This window comes from Cricetulus griseus, chromosome 6, assembly GCF_003668045.3.
Source record: "Cricetulus griseus strain 17A/GY chromosome 6, alternate assembly CriGri-PICRH-1.0, whole genome shotgun sequence".
NCBI classification, from domain to species: Eukaryota; Metazoa; Chordata; class Mammalia; order Rodentia; family Cricetidae; genus Cricetulus; species Cricetulus griseus.
In genome coordinates, this window is record NC_048599.1 from 27,166,503 (window position 1) to 27,187,632 (window position 21,130).

General features: G+C 46.6%; 1 protein-coding gene and 1 long non-coding RNA gene across 2 annotated transcripts in view; one reads left to right on the plus strand and one right to left on the minus strand.

Annotated features, from left to right (window-relative positions):
• Positions 1-5,821: 5,821 nt before the first annotated feature.
• LOC118239052 lies at positions 5,822-18,043 on the minus strand. Its single transcript, XR_004770464.1, has 2 exons — positions 17,625-18,043; positions 5,822-10,422 (listed from the first exon to the last, which is right to left on the minus strand). It is a non-coding gene; the product is annotated as an uncharacterized LOC118239052 (long non-coding RNA).
• Positions 9,700-21,130, plus strand: part of Bcl2l1 (BCL2 like 1) — a 51,556-nt gene continuing 40,125 nt past the window's right edge. The window contains 1 exon segment of the mRNA NM_001246798.1: positions 9,700-10,299. Coding sequence (NP_001233727.1) covers positions 9,736-10,299 — 564 coding nt within the window. The 5' untranslated portion in view covers positions 9,700-9,735.

Here is a 21,130-nt window from a genome sequence, read left to right on the forward strand (position 1 = left end):
CCGGTTTTTTGTTTGTTTGTTTTGTTTTTTTATGCAGGGTTTCTCTATGTTACAGTCCTACAGTCCTGGTTGTCCTGGAACTCACTGTGTAATCCAGGCTGGCCCTGAACTCACAGAGATCCACCTGCTTCTGCCTCCCTGGGATTTAAGGGCATGTACCATCATGCCCAGTCACATGGATTTTTAAAAAATGAAAATTAATTTTGTGACAAGAGGAAAAAATTCAACAGGAAAAAAAAAGTGAAAACAGGCAGTTCTCAGAAGAATAATATCTTCATGCCATCAAAGACATAAAAGGAAGCCTGACATGGTGCCACAGTCCTAGTTCTCAGGAGCTTAAGGGGAACCTGTGTGCAGGCCAGCTTGGGCAACACAGCCAGACCCTGCTTCTTCCTCCTGAGTGCTGAGAATATAGCCATGCCCAACCTAAAAATAAGAATTTGTACAGTGCTAATTGTCAGATCTCAAACCCTAGACAAATGGCCAATGTTGACTGAGGTGCCTATTAACATATCAAAGTGAACCCTGGCTGCCAGTCTACCTGTTACAGGGTCCTCCTGGCTGACTCACCTCACCCCCTACCCAAAACTCTCCAGTCCAGGGACTGGCTGGGTTTTCTTCCCCCACCTTCTCTGATTCTTATATAGCCCAGCCATTTTGTGCCTGTTTCTTGGCCTCTCTGCCTCTTGGCAGCTGGTCTTGGTTCCCGCTCTCCTGACCTTATGGCTTCTGGTTCTCCCTCCCAGTCTTTTCACATGGCCCAGCTCAGCCTGGTCACAACTAATAATAGAGGGGCCAAAGGGATTGCCCAGTGGTTAAGAGCATTGGCTGCTCTTCCATTAGACTAGAGTCTGGTTCCCTGCACCCCTATCCAGAGGCTCACAATTGCCTGTAATTCCAGTTCCAGGAGATTTGACGCCCTCTTCTGGCCTCCTCAGGTATAGACTCACAAAGACACATAAGATACTTTAAAATATAAAAATAAAAAATAAATCTAAATGCCCTTCCTAGATAAACAGGTGGCAAGGAGATCTGAAATCAAGAAGCAGAATTTTAGTGCCAGCAAGAAACAGAGGGCACAACTGGTCCACACCATCACCATTTCAGCATTACTGACAGAGGGTGGCCAAGAACAGAAATAAGGAAATCAATGACCAGTCCTTGCATTGTACAAAGTTTAAAAAAACTGGAAACTACCTAAATTTTCCTAAGCAGGGGAATATTTCATGAAACTGCCTAGAATGCAATAATAAGTAGTACTTTGAGAAGCTGGGCAATAGTGGCACATGCCTTTAATCCCAGCACTCAGGAGGCAGAGGCAGAGGCAGGCAGATCTCTGAGTTCAAGATCAACCTGGTCTACAGAGTTGAGTTCCAAGACATCCCCAGGGCTACACAAAGAAACCATATCAAAAAAAAGACACATTTTTCTTTCTTTTCTTAAAAAAATTATTTATTATGTATACAGTATTCTGTCTGCAAGCTAGAAGAGGGTATCAAGTCTCATTATAGATGGTTGTGAGCCATCATGTGGTTGCTGAGAATTGAACTCAGGACATCTGGAAGAACAGCCAGTGCTCTTAACCTCTGAGCCATCTCTCTAGTCCAAGAGACACATTTTTCAAGTTAAAAAATGAATTGAAGGTAAAGGCACTTCCTTCTAACCCTAACAACCTGGGTCCCATACCTGGAACCCACACAGCAGAAGGAGAGAACCCACTCCTACAAGTTATCCTCTGACCTTTACACATGAAAACACACACACACACACACACACACACACACACACACACACACGACGGGGAGGGGTAATAAAGTAAAATGAATGTTAATGGATATAAATTCATTATGAAGCCATTACATTTTTAAAATATCAGAAAGGAGGGGACAGGAGAGATGGCTCATGGGTTAAGAGCACTTGCTGATCTTTCAGAGATTCCCAGTTTGCTTTCGAGCACTCATACCTAGCAGTTCATAACTGCTTCTGCCAAGTTACCTTCAGTTGGCTACAGTCTCACCTGGAAAGAGGGAACCTCAACTGAGGAACTGCCTCCAACAGATTGGCCTCTGGGCAGGTCTGTGAGGCATTTTCTTGACTGCTAATTGGCTAAAGGGGCCTAATCTACTGTGGGCGGTGGAACCCCTACACAGTTAGTCCTGGATTATCTAAGAGGCAGCAAGCAAGCAAGAGGAAGCAGCAGGTAAATAGCACTGCCCTGTTGTCACTGCCTGAGTTTCCTTTGATGATGGATTGTGACCAGTAAGTCAAATAAATCCTTTCCTCCCTAAAGTTGCTTTTGGTCAGTGTTTTATCACAGCAGCAGAGAAACAAACTAGAATAGCCTGACCCTCTTCTGTCTTCCATGGCACCAGCATGCACACAATGCACATATATACGTGCTGGCACTCACATATACACATAAAATAAATTTCAGGTGGATGATGGCACATGCCTTTAATCCCAACATTCTAGAGGCAGAAGCAGGCCTATCTCTATGAGTTGAAAGCCAGACTGACCTATATATGTGTCAGGATCCAAACTCCAAAAGACAAATACTGTTGAGGACAAAGGTGCACCATGTCAGTAATCCCAGCTACTCAGGATCCAGCCAAACCAGGAAGATCACAAATTCAAACCAAAAACAAAAATGGCTAGGACTGTAGCTTAGTGATAGAGCACTTGTACAAAGCCCTGGGTTTCATCCTTTGCTTTGCAAAAACTGTAAGGGAGGGAGGAGGCAGAGATGGGGGAAGGAAAGGAAGCCAAGTAGGGCTGAAGAGATGGTTCAGTGGTTGAGAGCACCTGTTGCTCTTGAAGATGTGGTTCAATTCAATTCCTACCACTGATATGATAGCTTACAACTCTATCTCCAGAGGGATCCAAAATCTCTAGCCTCCTAGGGCACCTACACTCACATACACACACACACACACACACACACACACACACACACACACACACACACACACACTCACACTACAAGATATTCACAAACTAATAAAAAACAAATCTTTTTTGTACTTTTTTTTTTTTTTTGGTTTTTTGAGACAGGGGCCTATCCTGGCACTCGCTCTGGAGACCAGGCTGGCCTCATTTGGTTTTTCAAGACAATATTTCTCTGTGTAGCCCTGGTTGCCCTGGAACTGGTTCTGTAGACCAGGCTAGCCTTGAACTCAAAGAGATCCACCTGCCTCTGCCTCTGCCTCCTGAGTGCTGGGATTAGAGGTATGTGCCACTATTGCCCCAGCAACAAAGATAAATCTTTTTTAAAAAATGAGAAAAAGAAGTTAAATAAAAAGACCAATTAAAAAAACAACAAGCAGCAGGGTAGTAGTGGCACTCGCCTTTAATCCCAGCACTTAGAAGGCAGAGGCAGGTGGATCTCTGTGAGTTCGAGACCAGCCTGGTCTACAGCCTCCAAAGCTACAGAGAAACCCTGTCTGGGTGGGGGGACCAACAAGCAATATAAACAGCATTTATCATTGGGCTGTGGTGGTGCATCCTTTAATCCCAGCACTTGGAAAAGAGTGGATCTCTGTGAGTTCAAGGCTAGCCTGTTCTACAGAGTAAGTCCAAGGCAGCCAGGGCTGTTACAAAGAGAAAACCTGTATCAAAAAAACAAACAATAAATTTTTTTAGCATTTTTTTTCAGCATTTACAAAAAAACTAATAAATTGTTCAGTTTCACTCACAGTAACATTAGATGAAAGACTGCTTTTCTGTGGTGTTTTTTTTATTGTTGTTTTGTGTAGATAATATTTTGAGACAGGGTTTTGTGTTGATAATATTTTGCCCAGAGGATGAACTTGAACTCCTGATCTCCTAGGATTACAGGCCTAGCTGCTTTTCAGTTTTAACCCACCTGACTGGCAAGGATGAAAATAAAAAAATAAATAAATAAAATAAAAAATAAAAAAACTGGACAAGACTGGAGTTGAAGCACAGTAATGAAAAGCTAACCTGAGTGTGAGATCTTGGGTTCTCTCCAGCACGGAGCACACCCACGTACACACACTATATCACACACTGTGATCTTCCATGTGAAGAACTAGACACTTCATAGTTTGCTAATGGGAAGCTAAGCTAGTACAGTCGCTATATGGAGCTCTTTGCCAATAATCATTAAGGTCAAAAGAGATTAATCTGCTCATACACTGATAATTCTACTTCTAGGAATTTTTATCTTACAAACGCCAACATATGCAGAACACAGATTAGACAAATTATAGCATGATTTGTAAAGGGAAAATATTGGAAACTATGTTCCCTAAGTGAGGGAAGTGGGTGATTAAAGGACAGCATAGCCTATAAAGTTAATGGTTTTGTGTTTCTAGTTTTTTGTTTTATTTTCAGCTTTTTTAAAACACTATGTAGACCAGGCTGGCCTCTTCCTCCCAAGTGCTGGAACTAAAGGTGTGTGCCACCATATGCTAGCTACCATGTTGCTTCCTTTTTGTTTTTTAATTTAGAAAAATCAGGCCAGTGAGATGGCTCAACATGCAAAAGCACTTGTACTCAACCCTGACACCCTAAATTTGCTTCCCAGAACCCACATAAAGCCAGATGTGGTATCTGACATGTGTACTCCCCGCCAAAGTACTTCTATAGCAACAGGGAGGCAGAGACAGGGTGATGGAGAGCTGCAGAACAAGAGACACCTTGCCTCGAGAGCAAAGAAAATAAATTAGGTGGGGGAAGAAACCTACTCCCTAGATGTTGCTCTCTGATCTCCAGACACGTGATCATTAACAGTTTCTTTATCTTTAGCTTCTTTTTTTTTTTTTTAAGTTAATGTATACAGCGTTCTGCCTGCATATATGTCTTCAGGCCAGAAGAGGGCACCAGATCCCATTATACATGGCTATGAGCCACCATGTGGTTGCTAGAACTGAACTTAGGACCTCTGGAAGAGCAACTAGTGAGTGCTCTTACCTCTGAGCCATGTCTCCAGCCCTTCTAGATTTGTTTTATGTGTATGAGTGTTCTGTCTGCATGCTTGTGATGTACCATGTGCATGCCTGTGCAGAAGAAGTCGGAAGAGGACTTTAGCTCCCCAGGGATTGGAGTTACAAATGGTTGTATGTCACCAAGTGGATGCTGGGAACTGAACCTGGGTCCTGTTAAAAGAGCAAAAGAAGTGCTCTAAACCACTGAGCCATCTCTTCAGCCCCAGTGATCAAATAAAATTGGTAAATAGAGAATCACTGGTTATAATATGCTAAATATTTGTATAAATTCCTTTTTTAAGAATTCATTTACAGCCGGGCGTTGGTGGCACATGCCTTTAATCCCAGCACTCGGGAGGCAGAGGCAGGTGGATCTCTGTGAGTTCCAGGCCAGCCTGGCCTACAGAGTGAGTTCCAGGACAGGCTCCAAAGCTACACAGAGAAACCCTGTCTTGAAAGAAAAAAAAAAAAGAATCAACTTACTTGCCAGGCAGTGGTGGTGCACACCTTAAGTCTTAGCACTCAGGAGGCAGATGCAGATGATTCTCTAAATTCAAGGCAGCACAGTCTACAGAATGAGTTCCAGGACAGCCAGGGCTACACAGAAAAACCCCGTCTTGAAAAAACAAGCAAACAAAAATCACTTACTTGTTAAGAAGACAAGATTAAACTGGGCATTGGTGGTGCACACCTTTAATCCCAGCACTCGGGAGGCAGAGGCAGGGGGATCTCTGTGAGTTCAAGGCCAGCCTGGTCTACAGAGCGAGTTCCAGGACAACCTCCAAAGCAATATAGAGAAACCCCCATCTCAAAAAAAAAAACAAAACAAAAAATAAAAAGACAAGATTATCAGTGGTTTGGTTTGGGAAATGATCTAACACAAAATTACCCTTCAGACAATGAGCATTATAGAGGGTGGGCACACAACCACCAGGCCTTGGTCAGGCTGAAGTGGGAAGACTTTAAGGATAACATATCACACCAGAGGCAGCATGACAGGTTTGTGAGCTGAGAGACCATCATAGACATTGAGAAAGTCAGCTTCAGGCGAATGGGCACAGAACTGCCACGGAGGAGGGAGGGAGGGAAAGAGAGAGTGAGAAAAATCAAGAGCCAGCCAGCTAGGGAAGGAGAGAGGGAGAGAGAGACAGAGACAGAGAGAGAGACAGAGAGAGAGAGACAGAGACATCTCTTACTTTTAAAGGGCTTCTCTAGGAGGTAAGGGACCCGGCCATGGCTCAAAGGAAGCAGCACATTTATTTACCAATCCCTGTTACAGCGCTGAGAGAGAGCAGCAGGAGGGGAAGGGGAAGGCAGATGAGGTCCCATGACCTAAATTACTGTCAGAGCACAGTATGTATTTGGTGTTCGTGCTACCAGGAGTTGGAGGGTAGGGGAACAATTCTGAGTTAGTTTTCTCCTTCCCGCTCTGTGGGTTCCCGGATGGAAGTCAGGTTGTTAGGCTTGATGGCAAACACTTTTGCAGGATGAGCTATGACCCCTCAAAACTGCTCTCTGCTGGCTGGGGGTGGGGGGTGAGGGGTAGGGTGGGGTGAAGCTGACACAGGTGAAAATGGTGAAGGACACACATGCCACTTTGATCCAGTGATGGAGCCCAAGGTAGTTTATCATGTTGGTTGAGCCATGACTTTGGTTTCAGGCTGGCCTGGGTTCATTCTTCTCCAATACCCATCATTTCTGTTTCAGATTCTTTTCGCTCCCCCACTGTGTTTCTTATTCTGGGTAATTTATTAATTTCTTTTAGTCCCAGCTTCCTCTGGGACTGGCTTAATTATACCCACCTGAGAGATGTACAAGGCTCAATGAAGATAATGAGTTTGAAACAAGTCTGGTGTGTCCATTCCCAACGTGGGCTCAGCTCTCCAGCACCCAACACACTCTCAGTCAAGTGGCTTCCCAAAAGGGTGGAATGAGCTCTGTCGACAACAGGGTATTCTGTCTGCCACAACTTCGGTGACGGACAGTGAGTTGCAGTCTCCAGATTGTCTAGTGATGTGGGAGGGGGGTCTCCTCTTCCTGATGCCATGTCCTTCCTTCAGCAGCCCCGGAATTGGGAAACAGGGCTCTTGTATTATGTTAGGGACTGGGTAGTCCACCCCGGCCATCTGCAAACTAGGAGGCTGAGATCCCAGTAGCTCTCGTCCACAAAAGCTGAAAGACCACTGTTCAAGGCCAACCTGGACTACGGTGAGCTCAAGGTCAAAGGCAGCCTGAGTTACATAGCTACATAGCCAGATCCTGTATAACAAGAAAGATTGAATTTGCCAAGCAAGCCTGAGGATCTGATTTCCACTCTAGGTCAGAAACAACTCACAGAAGTTGTCCTCTGGCCTCCACATATACATCCACCCTCACAAATCCCAAATAAAATATTAGATTTTTGAAAAGCTGGGGCTGGAGCTGTAGACCATTTGGTAGGATGCCTGCCTGGCAGGCGCAAAGCTCTGGGTTCGATCCCCAGACAGGAGGCTCAGAAATTAGGGCCATCCTGGGCTACACAGAAGAGGCCAGCTTTACATAAATACCTTTCTCTAGACAGGCAGAGCTGAGCTTTGCATTTCTGGTCACTCACTCCAAACAACTCTCCCTTCACTATCATTACCATAATGCCAAGATTGGTTTGTTTTCAAGGCATTAGCGATTACCTTGTTTGTGTATTTTCCTAGTTGGACACTACCTCCACCCCTAAGGTATAAGTCTTCATGAAAACAGAGAACCTGTCTTGCCTTGTTCATAACTATCTTCAATAACCCACACTAAGGGTTTTCTACTCTTCAGACTTTTCAAGTAGTAACTGATACATGCTTAATGAGAGGTCAATATTGATACCTATTTTACAGTTGAAGAAAATATTAAGTTGAGACACCTGCCCGTTGTTGGTCATCCACGGAAAAAGTGCTTTTTCTGTATGGAAAACGGATGGATGGGGGAACTAAATAAACGCGAGCCGTTAAGCGTTCTACGCGTCTGCGGCTCCTCCGATCCCTCGCCAGGGGGCGCTCTTTCCCACGTCTCGACGCCAGTCCCTCCTGTGCGCACTCTTCCTGCGTCTCGGGCTCGCGCGCGCTGCCGCGGCACCGGAAGTGACTGCGCTTGCAAGTTCCCCCGGTCTCTTCAGGGGAAACTGAGGCCGGCTTCTCCGGGAGACACGGTGCGAGCAGTCAGCCAGGTAGGCCGGCCCAAGTCCGCGGCGTACAACTCGGCCGCAAAGCGCCCTCGCGTCTGGAAGCCACCGGGCCGATGAAGGGGGGATGTGGCCCCCCACGGCTCGTTGGGCTCGCAGGTGAGAGCGCCGCCTCCTGTGCTTGACAGGCGCTGCGCCCAATGGGAGCCTTTGCCGTCCCGCTTCCGTGCCGATCCGGCCCGCGGATTGGCTGCGCTGGGGCGGGCCGCGGGGGCGAGACCCCTCCTTCCAGAGAGGTCTAGGGGGCGCCCCTGAGGGAGGGCAGTTGCCTAGCAACGGGGCGGTGGCTCGGCGTGTACCCGGCCTAGGGGAGCGCGAGCCGTAAGCGAGGCCTCAGCCCACCCACCCCGGGCTTGGACGCGTCGCAGCCTCCGGCCCTCGAGCCCTGCAGGGGGCTCCAGGAGGCCGCCTCGGGCCGGGCCCCGGGAAAACGAGGTCTCCGCTGTGGGGGCCTCGACCCTTCTTCCTGGCCGGTGGCGGGGCGCAGCGCCCCCCTCTCACCCCGTCTTTGTGCGGGGTGCCGGCGGCCATTGTGTCCGGGCGCGGAATGGAGGACCTGGCAGTCCCCCAACGCCATGTCCAGGGCCTTCGGGGAATTCAAAGACAACCAGCGGTGTTTGTGGGGGGTCTCCAGAATACAGCCTCTCGGAAAGGCCCGGGGGTGGGCTTTCCGAAATCAGACCGCAGATCCGAAGCCGTTTCCCCCTTGCCCTGCGCGAAACCTTGAGATTCACTGAGAAGTCCCTTCAGGGTTTTGGAAGCCTCATCCAGGGCTGGTACTTAAATAGAAAGAAAGAAAGCGGGGGGCGGGGGGGGATTACACTAAGCCCGCACCTCCTCCGGGAGAGTTCTCCTGGCTCCCAGTAGGAGGCAGAGAGCCAAGGGGCGTGCTAGAGCGAGGGGGTTGGGCTCTCGGGTGGCTGGAGGCTGCGGAGCAGAGAGAGGCCGCCCTCGGTTTGGGCGATGGAGGAAGCAAGCAAGGGGGCAGGTTCCTAAGCTTCACAATTCCTGTGTCGCCTTCTGGGCTGCCTACCAGGTCGCATGATCCCTCCGGCCGGGGCTGGGTTTTTTTTTGCCAGCCGCCGCGAGGCAGGCAGAGTTACCGGCAACCCAGCCACCACCTCCTCCCGACCTATGATACAAAAGATCTTCCGGGGGCTGCACCTGCTTGCTGTCGCCGGAGATAGATTTGAATGTAGGTGGGGGGGAGGCCGCCAATGGGGGTGACTTTTTGAGGAAGGCATTTCGGAGAAAAAGGGGTGGGTGGTTGTAGTAAAAAGAGGCTGATGAAACAATTCAAAGCTTGCTGGTCCTTTCAATTTGACTTCATTGAAGTCCCTTAGAACCTGGACTCAGACCTTCATAAGAGCCACAAAGAAACCAATTCTGGTACCTGGAGGAGGAATGGGATATTGTAAGGTAAATGACATGCATATTAAAATTTTCTTCTGAAGCTCTTTCTCTCTCTTCAGAACCTTATCCTGGCTTTGGATCCTGGAAAAGAGTCGCTAAACACAGAGCAGACCCAGTGAGTGAGCAGGTGTTTTGGACAATGGACTGGTTGAGCCCATCTGTATTATAAAAATGTCTCAGAGCAACCGGGAGCTAGTGGTTGACTTTCTCTCCTACAAGCTCTCCCAGAAAGGATACAGCTGGAGTCAGTTTAGTGATGTCGAAGAGAACAGGACTGAGGCCCCAGAAGGAACTGAATCAGAGAGGGAGACCCCCAGTGCCATCAATGGCAACCCATCCTGGCACCTGGCGGACAGCCCCGCGGTAAATGGAGCCACTGGCCACAGCAGCAGTTTGGATGCACGGGAGGTGATCCCCATGGCAGCCGTAAAGCAAGCGCTGAGAGAGGCCGGCGATGAGTTTGAGCTGCGGTACCGGCGGGCGTTCAGTGATCTAACATCCCAGCTTCATATAACCCCAGGGACTGCATATCAAAGCTTTGAACAGGTAGTGAATGAACTCTTCCGGGATGGGGTAAACTGGGGTCGCATTGTGGCCTTTTTCTCCTTCGGTGGAGCCCTCTGTGTGGAAAGCGTAGACAAGGAGATGCAGGTATTGGTGAGTCGGATCGCAAGTTGGATGGCCACCTACCTGAATGACCACCTAGAGCCTTGGATCCAGGACAACGGCGGCTGGGTAAGAACCACGCCCCTTGTGCCTCTCTCTCTTCTTTGGAGATCCCCAACTGCCCTTGTTGGTCTCCTTTCTGTTGCATAGCATGGTTGTTGAGGATGTTGATTGCTCAGGAAACCTGGCTGGCTTCATTTCAACACAAGAAAGAGGTTAACTTTGGAAGTACAGATGACCCAGTTCTTGAGAGACCTGCATCTTTCATTCTGGCTACCCTTGTGGCCCCACAGTTTCATAGTTTTGTTCCAATTTCTTAGCAAAGAAAAATATAGCCTGTGTGTTTGCTTGGCTCAAAACCTATGAGAGTGGCAAGTTCTCCCTGCTTTGTGCTCACTCTCACGTAATGGGTCACCTTGGCTGGGAATGATGAACATAATACCTGGAGAAACTGAAGAGCTGGCAACCTCTGGCCCCTGTATACTTGCATGCATGGTACTCAAACCATTTGGCCAGTCAGGAGCCCCCACTGATTTGGGCGGCTGAGTATTGTCTGATTTTAGAGGAGAGTAGTCTGGGCCAGTTGTGTTTGTGCTGTGCCCCTAAGTTCATTTTCCCCAAAGTAAGCAACTTTCTTATGGGTGGCTTGTTTGTGGAACTCTTGCTGTGTCATATATGGAGCCCCAGGACTTTGCACCTCACCTGCCCAGGGTCAGTTGGGGATCTCCAGCTGTTGTGACTATTGCTTTTCTGGTCAGGGCCCTGGGGCCTCTTTACTGGAGTGCTGTTTTTTGCTGGCAGAACAAGAACCAGGTCTGTGAGACTCTATAGGAAATTAAGATTTGGTGAGACTGGATGTGGGTGTGAGCCCTGGCCCTGTGACTTAACTAGCCATGTGACCTTGGACAGGCTGGTTTACCTTCCAGAGCCTTAGTTTCTAACACAGAAAAAAATGTGGCAAGCTCTCCTTGCTTAATAGAGTATTGTGACTCTTAGAGATAATGTGAGCAGAGGCTGATGCCATTGAGAGCCTTCTCTTGAGAGAATCCTTCTGCTTGTCACCTAGTCAGGGTGACATAGAGGTGAGAGCTTCCTCACAGTACCCACTGTATGTAGTAGGCAGTTTTCACCCTTTGTAGTGAGCTCCATTCCCTAGTAGGGGAGCTTGGGGCTTATACAAAGTGTTCTGTCCCCTCAGAATATGTAGAAATTGGACAAACTGTGGAAAATAAGTCATCCATTGAAGGAAGTGAGGTGGAAGGGGCCATGCACCATGGACTCGGGAATGTCAAGAATTCAGTTGTTCATAGGCTGGGCCTAGGGCGGGGCAAGCACTTCGCTTTTACCACTGAGCAAGAGACCTCCTGGGTTTGTCCTGAAACCTATCCTGTCTCTAGTTTCCCATTTCTTTGAAACTTCACCCACTCTTCCCCTCCAGTAGCTCTTTTAAAAGCAAAGAGGTCAGTTGTCAGTAGAGGTCAGATGACCAGGGTCGAGTTGGCTGAGGTAAAGGTGGGCTCCTTTAAGCTAAGGATTGCCAGACTTGAAAGTTAGTCTGTAAATGAACTCCCTGAGGAGATAAATGATTAAATAGTTCCTGTTGGTTTGTGCTGTGACCTCTTCTATTCATTCTCTCTTGCTTTGATTCTCTTTTGGGGCAAATATTTGTTCAGCTGATTACAGGAGGGACAGTATTCCAGCCCTTCAGACACACCCTCTGAAGCATCTCCAAGTAAACCTGGGCCCTTTGACTCTCTTGCTGACTGTCTTAGCTAGTTAGTAGTCCTAATACTAGGTAGACTCTTGCCAGATGGAAGCAGATGGAATAGGCACCTGCTGGGTCAGCCAGCCTCTGCAGAGGCTACTAGAAATGAGAATTGCCAGCTGCCCCATATTGCATGTCATGTTCCAGTCACCTGGAAAAATGCTAAACTCATCTAAGGCAGCAGTTTGGAGCAAGTTCATTAGCTCTCACTAAAATTCCACCTACCACCGCCTCTTCACCCAAGAATCTCCAGAGCCTGCTGGGCAACATACCTAGTAACTTGCCACTTCTGCTTGGTGAGCAGAGGGAGAATGTGTGTAGAAGAGCCGGTTATGGCAGAACCATTTCTGGGCTTGCATTCTTCCCCTGACAGCAGGGGGTAAAGAACATTCCACTCCGTGTCACTTGAACCTTGGTGGAAGATACCTGCCCATTTCCTTTTAGGAATGCCCTCTGAGCTGCACCGATGCTGCTGCAGCAGCACCCCCAGACTTCCCTGGGGGCTGCAGCTTGGAGGTTGTAGAGTTTAGTTAGTTCAGGTGGTTCACCCAGGGTATGCTCTGAATTTAGCATTCCTATAGGAAAGGGGAAAGACCTTAGCCTTTTTTGAGTACCTTGAGTACTCAATGTATTCAACATTGTGTTTCATCCTTTATTTAATGTAGCCAATTTACTGAGCAGCTATTATATTAAGCTAGACACTATCTCTCCATCTTGGAAATACATGGTTATTCATATGTTCCATACAGTAACTTTCCAAGGTAGGTGAATTTATTCTCAGGTTGTACACAAAGTTCTAGTGGCTAAATAACTGAGCTTAAATGTTTCTCAGCCAACAAAGTGTCTGAGTGAGAAATTTAAATTGAAGTTGGCCTCATTTCAGAGTCTAAACCTTTTCTATCTCTACCTTGTTCAGGAGGTAATAATCCAGAGAGACTAACATAGAAAACCAGGGCTGAGAAAAACATGCCAGTAGAAGGTGCTCATTCCATGCTGTAATTGTAGCATTGTTCAAGCATCTGAGAACAGTGTCTTTATCATCAATAGCAGGTTCCCAAATATGTGGAAACCTCAGACTGTGGCACTAGTGAAACTCAGGCATGGCAAGTGTTGAGTGGCACTAGGAGTTTGCCCAGTCATGGTGGGCTTCTTGTTAGTGTTTTCATTGTTAAAATCTCAGCCCTGTCAATCATGGAGAATGTCGTGTGTGCAGGAAGATGGCCTGCCCCAGAATCTCTGTTAATTGTGGGGTGATGCTCTAAGGATTGGAACTCCAGCCTCTGGCCATACTACAGCCCAGTCACTTGGAAAATGCTGAACCTGTTGTGTCTCTTGTCTTCTGTCTCTCCCACCTGTAAAATGGAATAATGATAGACAGCCGCCAGAATAAAAGCCCTTCCCTAACCTTAATTGTAGGGTGGACACACTTCTTCTTAGGAATGAGCGTCCTCCCTCAAGGTTCTGAACTTTGCCCCCTGGGGTTACTTCTTAAACTAAGCCTAGCCCCCAGTAGATGAAACTCTTTTGGGGGTGGGGGTGTTTCAAGCCATAGCCAGGAGAAAAACTAGTTTGGCCTTACCCAAGCAAGCTACAGGTTTCTTCTTAACCTCTTCTGGGTTCTTCAGTGCAATACAGTGTGCTTAGTTGAAGCACCTCAGCTCCATTTGCAAATTTGGCAGTTCTGTGGTTTTCTTGGGGGAAGCCCCATCAGAAATCCCAACACAGAATTTTTCAGTAATCTCATTCAGGTCTCCAAATGAAGTAGAAGTGTCTCAGGGGGCTCCCCCATGGAACACCCACTTCTTCTTGGTATCCTTTTTTTAGGTGGCTTTTAAAACTCTTTTGCCATCACAGGGTTTTCCAGACTCCCTAAAGCAGTATCCCCAGCAGCCACATGGAGCTCTTCATCTTCTGCTTGAAAATTACCCAGGTATTTTTCAGGGGGCTCCAGTGGAACCTGGAGGAGTTTCTTGTGGGTAACCACCAATTTTGTTTGGGCTGTGTAAAGCCATGTTTTTAGCTGACCCCTTTTCCCAGCAGACTTTTGTCCTAAGGCCAATGGATTTGGGCACCCTCCTCCTGTGCTTAGATTTAAGGGTAATCCCCACTGAGCTGCTCTTCAACAGAAAAAACATCTTCAACAACCTGAGTTTATCAAGATCTCTGTCTGCATCCCCAGTCTCCAACCTAAGTCTGCAGGGACCTCTTTTCTTAAAGACAGAGTCCACATCTTGTCTAACATTGGTTCTCTTAGCCCAGAACAGGTCTTGGGTATAGTAGTCACCTATGAAAGAGATAGTATCTGAGGAAAGGACCTAACCAAGTCAGAGTAATAATGAGGGGGAGCCTCCTCTGCCAATTATTGAGCCCCCCCACTCTGCTAGATACTGGGAAAAAACAATTTTTGCCTCATGTAGCTCATTCTGGTGGAGAGACAAAAAATACATAATGGAGGCTGGGGCTCAGTCTGTAAAATGCTTGTTATGCTGGCATAAGAATCTGAGTTTGGCCGGGCACACCTTTAGTCCTAGCACTGAGGAAGCAGAGGCAGGGGATCTCTGTGAGTTTAAGGCCAGCCTGATCTACAAAGTGATCAATACAGTACAGCCAGAGCTGTTGGTACAGAGAAACCCTGTCTTGGAGAGACGAAGAAGAATCTGAGTTTGATCACCAGAATCCAGAATCTGTTTTTTGTTTGTTTGTTTGTTTTGTTTTTTAAATCAGGCACAGTGGTGTGCACTCATAATCCTAAAGCTGTAAGGCAGAGACAAGGGGATTTCTGGCTTGCTGGCCAGCCACCCTAGCCTGATGGGTGAGTTCCAAGCCAATAAAATAGATAGCTCCTGAGGAACAATACCTAGGGTTAACCTCTGGCCTCTACATGCTTGTGCATATATATGCAAGCTAAGCTGAGTATACACACACACAAAATTGTATATGACATTTTTGTCCATGATGGACTGTGGATACCACAGCAGTCCCATGATATGATATATATGGTCTGGGGGGTGGAGAGATGGCTCAGTATTTGCTGCTCTTCCAAAGGACCGAAGTTCAGTTTCCAGTGTTTGTGTGCCTGTGTTATATATCAGCTGATAGTAGGTACTTTGAATAAAATAAGGCAGATTGGTCCATAGAGAATGCCTAGTAGGGCAGGGTGGGACAGTACTTTCAAAAGATTGGTCAAAGGGCCTGGCAAGATGATTCAGCTTGTAAAGGTGCATGCTGTCAAGTCAAGCCTGATGTCCTGAGTTAGATCCCTGGTTTCCTACCTGGTGGGAAAGAAGAACTAACTTCTGCAAGTTGTACTCTGACCTCCATATATGTCCATGGCATGCCCCTCCCCCAGCAAATAAATAGTAAGTAAATAAATAAATGAAATTTAAAGAGTGAACAAAAAAGTTAACAGCCAAGATGTAGGGAAATGAAAAATAGCTCACCCTTTACCTGTTGAGTTTCTTTGGCTAGAATATGAATTAACATAAGACAAATTGACTGGAGAAAAAAAAGTTTTGATAGCCTATGCATGCACAAGAGCCAATCTCAGAATGGCTAGATGCATGATTGAGGTTTATGTAGCATCCTGAGGGCCAGAAAGGATTAGGAGGCTGAGTTTAGGCATATATGCCTTTAATCTCAGTACCCAGGAGGTAGAGACAAGCAGATTTTTGAGTTTGAGGCCAAGCAGAGCTACATGGTGAGACACTGTCTCAAGCCAGTAAGTAAATGGAAGGAAGGAATAGGGTTTGGGATTCATACAGTAACCGTTCAAGTTTTGAGAGGTTTAGCTGTGAATCATAGTGAGTAAATGTTTTCCTATTCAGATAGAAGTGTCTCAGGTAATAAAAGTTGTAGAGCAAACCGATAACTGATACTAATACTTTTGTAGCATGTTTCTTTTCTTTTCTTTTTTTTCTTTCTTTCTTTTTTTTTTTTTTTTTTTTTTTTTTTTTTTTTTTTTTTTTTTTTTTTTTTTTTTGGTTTTTTGAGGCAGGGTTTCTCTGTGGCTTTGGAGACTGTCCTGGAACTAGCTCTTGTAGACCAGGCTGGTCTTGAACTCACAGAGATCTGCCTACCTCTGCCTCCCAAGTGCTGGGATTAAAGGCGTGCGCCACCACCGCCCGGCTGTAGCATGTTTCTTTATAGATGTTTCTTTTATACAAAACAGATTTTCAGGGTTACTCTTGTATGTCTCTTGAGTGTGGATTTCTCAGACGAATCAGCTTCAAGTATGCCAAATACACATGTTCTGGTCTCCAATAGGCATGTTCTTAGAATACGGTTTCCAGAACTCTAACAAAGGATAATACCTGAAGGTAGTGTTTGAGCCAAGATCTGAAGAAGAGATGGTTCACTATGTGGGTGGATCCATATAGAGAGCTTTTCAAGCAGAAGGGTGCAACTGAGGAGAGATGCTTGGCATTTTCACAGATGGCAAGAGGTCAATTTGACTGAAGCAGCAGCAGGGAACAGAGGAGATTTTTTTTTGTTTTTCTTTCCATCAAGGGATGAAGTCGAAGGAAGCTGGGGCTGGGAGGTGGGGGGGAACTGAGTACCAGAGCTCATAGTACATTACAAGGCAGGTTGAGACTTTGGCTTGGAGTGAGAAAGAAGCCAAGAGTAGGTGTAGAGAAGGAAGGTAATGATCAGAATTCTGTAAGGGTGGGATCAGGTCTTCACTTTGAGAAGAAGCTGATGTCACTGGCAGGTGAAAAGGCATCTGAGCTTTAAGTGGCTGTAGAGGTAATGAGAGGAGACAAGAGGAGACCAGCTTTGCACATGGTGTATTGACTGGTCTGTCTAGCCACGTTGGAAGCCATGTTTTTGACTGTTTGGAGAGTCTAGATAGAATGAGGGCCCCAGTTAGGCTGGACATTGTGGTACATGGCTATAATCCTAGGGTTTAGGAGGTTGAGGCACAAAGATTGCTTTAGGTTTGAGGCCAGCCTGGGCTATAGAGTGAGCTCATGCCTAAATAAATGACCTAATACTCTTTTTCAGAAACACTTCTCTCCAAATACATTATACAAATGACCCTCCTCTATTCTTCTCTGTTTCTGTCTGAAAAACTGCAACTTGTGTGAGTTAAAATCCTAACTTACCTAATCTCTTTTGACTTTCCTGAATCTTGAGAGCAATGGGATATGGAGGGCCTGACACCATATTGATGTAATACTTTTAATTAATTATCTGTACCATGAAACTCTTGGCTCATTCACAAAGCATCCATTCTCTTTAGCTTACCCATTAGCGCATTCTCGTGGCACCCTTCTGTCACAGTATGAGTTCTAGTGTATATGTGCCCTTGTGACTCAAGATCTCCATGGTCTTAGTTTAAGGATCCAAACTCTCTTACCTCTCCATATTCAGTCTGTCACCAGACTTCAGTTTCTCCCTCATGATGGTGGTATCTTGAAATTGACATCCTAGGAGTCCTGATTCTCAAAGGCCTTCAACCCTATGGCAGATTTTTACCAAGAATGCTATTCTACAACAATCATTTTAGGCTGGCTCTTTTCTGTCCAGGACACAGTATCATCACAGGGTGATTTGTCACTGGTCTTACAAGGTTAAGACTCTGTGCACACTGACAGCACATTCCAGCTTACAAAGCACTTATCATATTTACCTTGTCTTTGTGATACCTTTAGCCATGCAGATTGGTGATTAGGACAGTGCCATCTCTGTGTCACAGGAGCAGTCAGGCTCAGAGATTCAGTGACTTCACTGGTTACCTCATATGTGACCTGGGCTTGTTGGATGGTTCAGAAAGGCAGTGCTTGGCCTAAAGTGCTCAGAATGGTGACAGTATCTAGGCAGTGCTGCCTTGATGCCTGGGCTCCTTCAGTCACTGTTTTCATAGAGAGAAGCCACTTTTAAGACTTTGTGCTGCTTGGTTTTTTATCCCCAGTGCGTCTCAGGCCAGGCCTACACTGGCTCTAAGCTATAGAGAACAGATTTCCCCTCGGAACTAGAGATTTTTCTTGTGCTCTTCAGGAAATGCCATTGCCATGACTTCCATAGACTGCTTCCTGTCCCAGCCCGGCAGCCAGATTCCTGCAGCAGAGTGTGGAAACTGGAAAGTAATGTCCCAAGAGGCATGCCCCCCTACTTTTTGTATGCCCCTCCCTTTCCTCTTTCAGTCACTTTCTCTGCTCTCATTCCCGCCCCACTTCTCCAAGCCTCTCCTTCCAACCTGCCACCCTTCCCTTAGGACTAGGGTTGCCTTTCTGGTGGTTCTGTCACTGATGCTAGGCTCTGGGGGTCAGTCTGAAGAGACTCCTGGCTTGCCTCTTTGGCTCTGTCAGTTTTAACAAGCTGTCACTTGGAGTGCCCTGTGTCATCCTTGAACTAACTTCTCCCGGGGTTTCTACCCACTGGGGAATAGGACAGAGATTCCTAAGACAGGTATCCATGGTTCTGCACTTAAAATCTTGTGTCTTGGAGATTGATGACAGGGTGGAGTGGCAGAGCTTGCTGCCCCTTCCTAAGTCACCTTTCAGGAGGAAACTGGAAGGTTGCGAACCTTGTTGGACAGTCATCTGAGGAATGGGAGCTGGCCTGGGAGGAGATTGGAATGCACTCAACTATGCCTCAGATCCTTTGTTCCAACTCTTGAAAGGGAAACATTCCCCTCCCTCCACCCTGGCCACACACATGTGCCTTTGTTCCCCAAGTCAGAGTCAGGCAGCGCCTGGAACACAACCGCTGGGAACACAGTGTCCCTTCTGAGGAACCTGACTCGCCTCCCCAGAGGCTGGCCCCTGGTCAGTGGGACTGGGACTTAGGAGCCCAGACTCATGCCCTTTTCACAGAAGAGTCTCCCACAGGCTGACAGCTAGCTTACAGGCAGATGTCCAGGCACTTCTGTGGAATTATTCCATGGGATGCCCATGTCCCAGAACTAAACCCCTCCCTCTTATTCCGCTTGGTGATTAATATTATTGTTAACATTGCTATTAATAGCACCTAACATTTATTGAATGCTTACTCTATGCCAGGCATTGTTCAGTGTGTGCTACAAGTACTAATTGATTCCATTCTCACAGCAGCACTCGATGAAGTAGGTGCTATTATTAGCCCCTTTCACAACTGAGGCTCAGGAGTAAAGCATCTTGTTTGAAGTAGCAGTTAGTGCTGGGCAAAGCCTGGGAGGCATGCTTCTAGCTGAGTTTGGAAGGGATGTACAGGAAGTAGAGTCAGGACTTGATACCAGCTCTCTTTGTTTCTCATCCTTAAAACGGCCTACAAAGTAGGTAACATCTTCATTTTATAGTTAAGAAAAACCAGGACTGAGAGAAAAATGATATTGCTCAGGCCTCATGGGCCAATCCCTGGAGGAGCTAGGATTCCAACTCAGAGTTTTTAGCTTCCAAAACTGCACCACCATAGCAGTCTGCAGCCTAGTGACAATTCCTTCCATGTGCATTATAATGTTTTCAAATATACCAAACCTTTTTGTTCACATTCCCAGGTAAGGTGGGTGCTTTCAGCCTCATTGCTAGGGAGGAAATTAAAGAGTGAAGTGCTTGTCAGACTGAGAGTCCCATTTGGCCTGGAGTTGTTTTGTTTGGGGGTCAGTGGCTTTTTGAGAGAGTCTCATGTATCCCAGGCTGGCCTCAAATTCACTATGTTGCTGAGGACCTTGAACTCCTCGTCCTCCTTCCTACACTTCCTGGGATTACAGGCATGTCCCCCCACCATGCCCCAGTCTTTGTCTGGACTTTACCCTACTGTTACTAGTGCTAGCTGCCTCTCCTAAGGCTGGATTCATTAAATTTAAATAAATAAATAAATAAATGCTAAACAATGCCTTAGATGGGAACAGCATGGCTATGGTGGGGAGTGAGACTACATGACTCCTGTTGGTGCTCTGTCTCAGTGCTTCACACCGTGGAACTGACTAGAGTCCTTCTTGTCATTTGAATTAGTCTATGTGTCTGTCCCCTCAGCTCCCAGACAAGCCAGGCAGGGCTTATTTTAGTTAGTGTGTTAGCTGTCTGTTGCGGGGACAGAAAACTCCAGTCTAGATCCAGTTTTAAGGATGGAAAGATTATTTTAGCTTACTGTTTCAGAGTTTCAACTCAGGCCCTTGGCTCCATGGTCTCTGATTTATGAGTAGGGGTGAGGCAGAAATTTTTGGGCTTCAAATGGTGAAGCAGAGTTGCTTACCTCATGGCAGCAAGGAAGCAAGAGGCACTCAGAGAGGAAGCTAGGAAAAGAATACTTCCCTCCAACTTTTTCCCCATTAAGCCAGGCCAGGCAGTGATGGCTCAGGCCTTTAATCCTAGCCCTGGGTGGCCGAGTCAGGAGGATCTGTGTGAGTTCAAAGCCAGCCTGGTCTACAGAGATAGTTCCAGGAAAGCCAATGCTCCACAGAGAAACCCTGCTTGAAAAAGCAAAACAAACAAAAATTATGAATCTGCTCTATAGTGATGAGAAGAGGTTTGGGAGATCTGCCCTAACAAGGATGTCAGGTTGAGCAGACCTCTTTAGCCCCGCCCCCCATCTAGTCTCTGAATAAAATGGTTTGATCCCAGTCAGTCAGTGAACCCATGATCGCCCATGCCTTCATGATCTAGTCACCTTCCTGAAGATCCTGCTTCTGAACACTATTGTGTTAGGGACCAAGTCTTTAACACATGAGATTTGGGGGGGTTTTCTTTTTGCTTTGAGACAGAGTTTCACTATGTAGCCCAAGACAAGTTGGAGTTTACTGCATTCTGCCTGGAAAGTACTGGGATTACATTCATATGTCACTGTGCCTGGCTAACACATAAACTTTTGAGGGATATTTCAGAGCCAAGCTAATGCAGTATTTATTAATCTCTTTTAACAAACCTGTAGACAAAGCTCTCAACTCACATGTGAAGCAACCTAGTTCTCAAATCCATAAACCTAAGAGGATAATGCCAACCTTACCAGAGTAAGCAAGGCATAAATGAGAGTGAATGCCTGCGTGTTGTTAGGAATAATAACAGGTGTTGTGTGTGGAGTGCTTGCTTGCTGTATGCCAGGTGCTGTGTTTATGCCCTTCACATAATCATCTTATTTGGTCTCCACGATTGCTCCGGTGTGAAGAGGGTACATCCAGGACTCAGAGACCTCCATAGTAACACATCTTCTAAGAGGCAG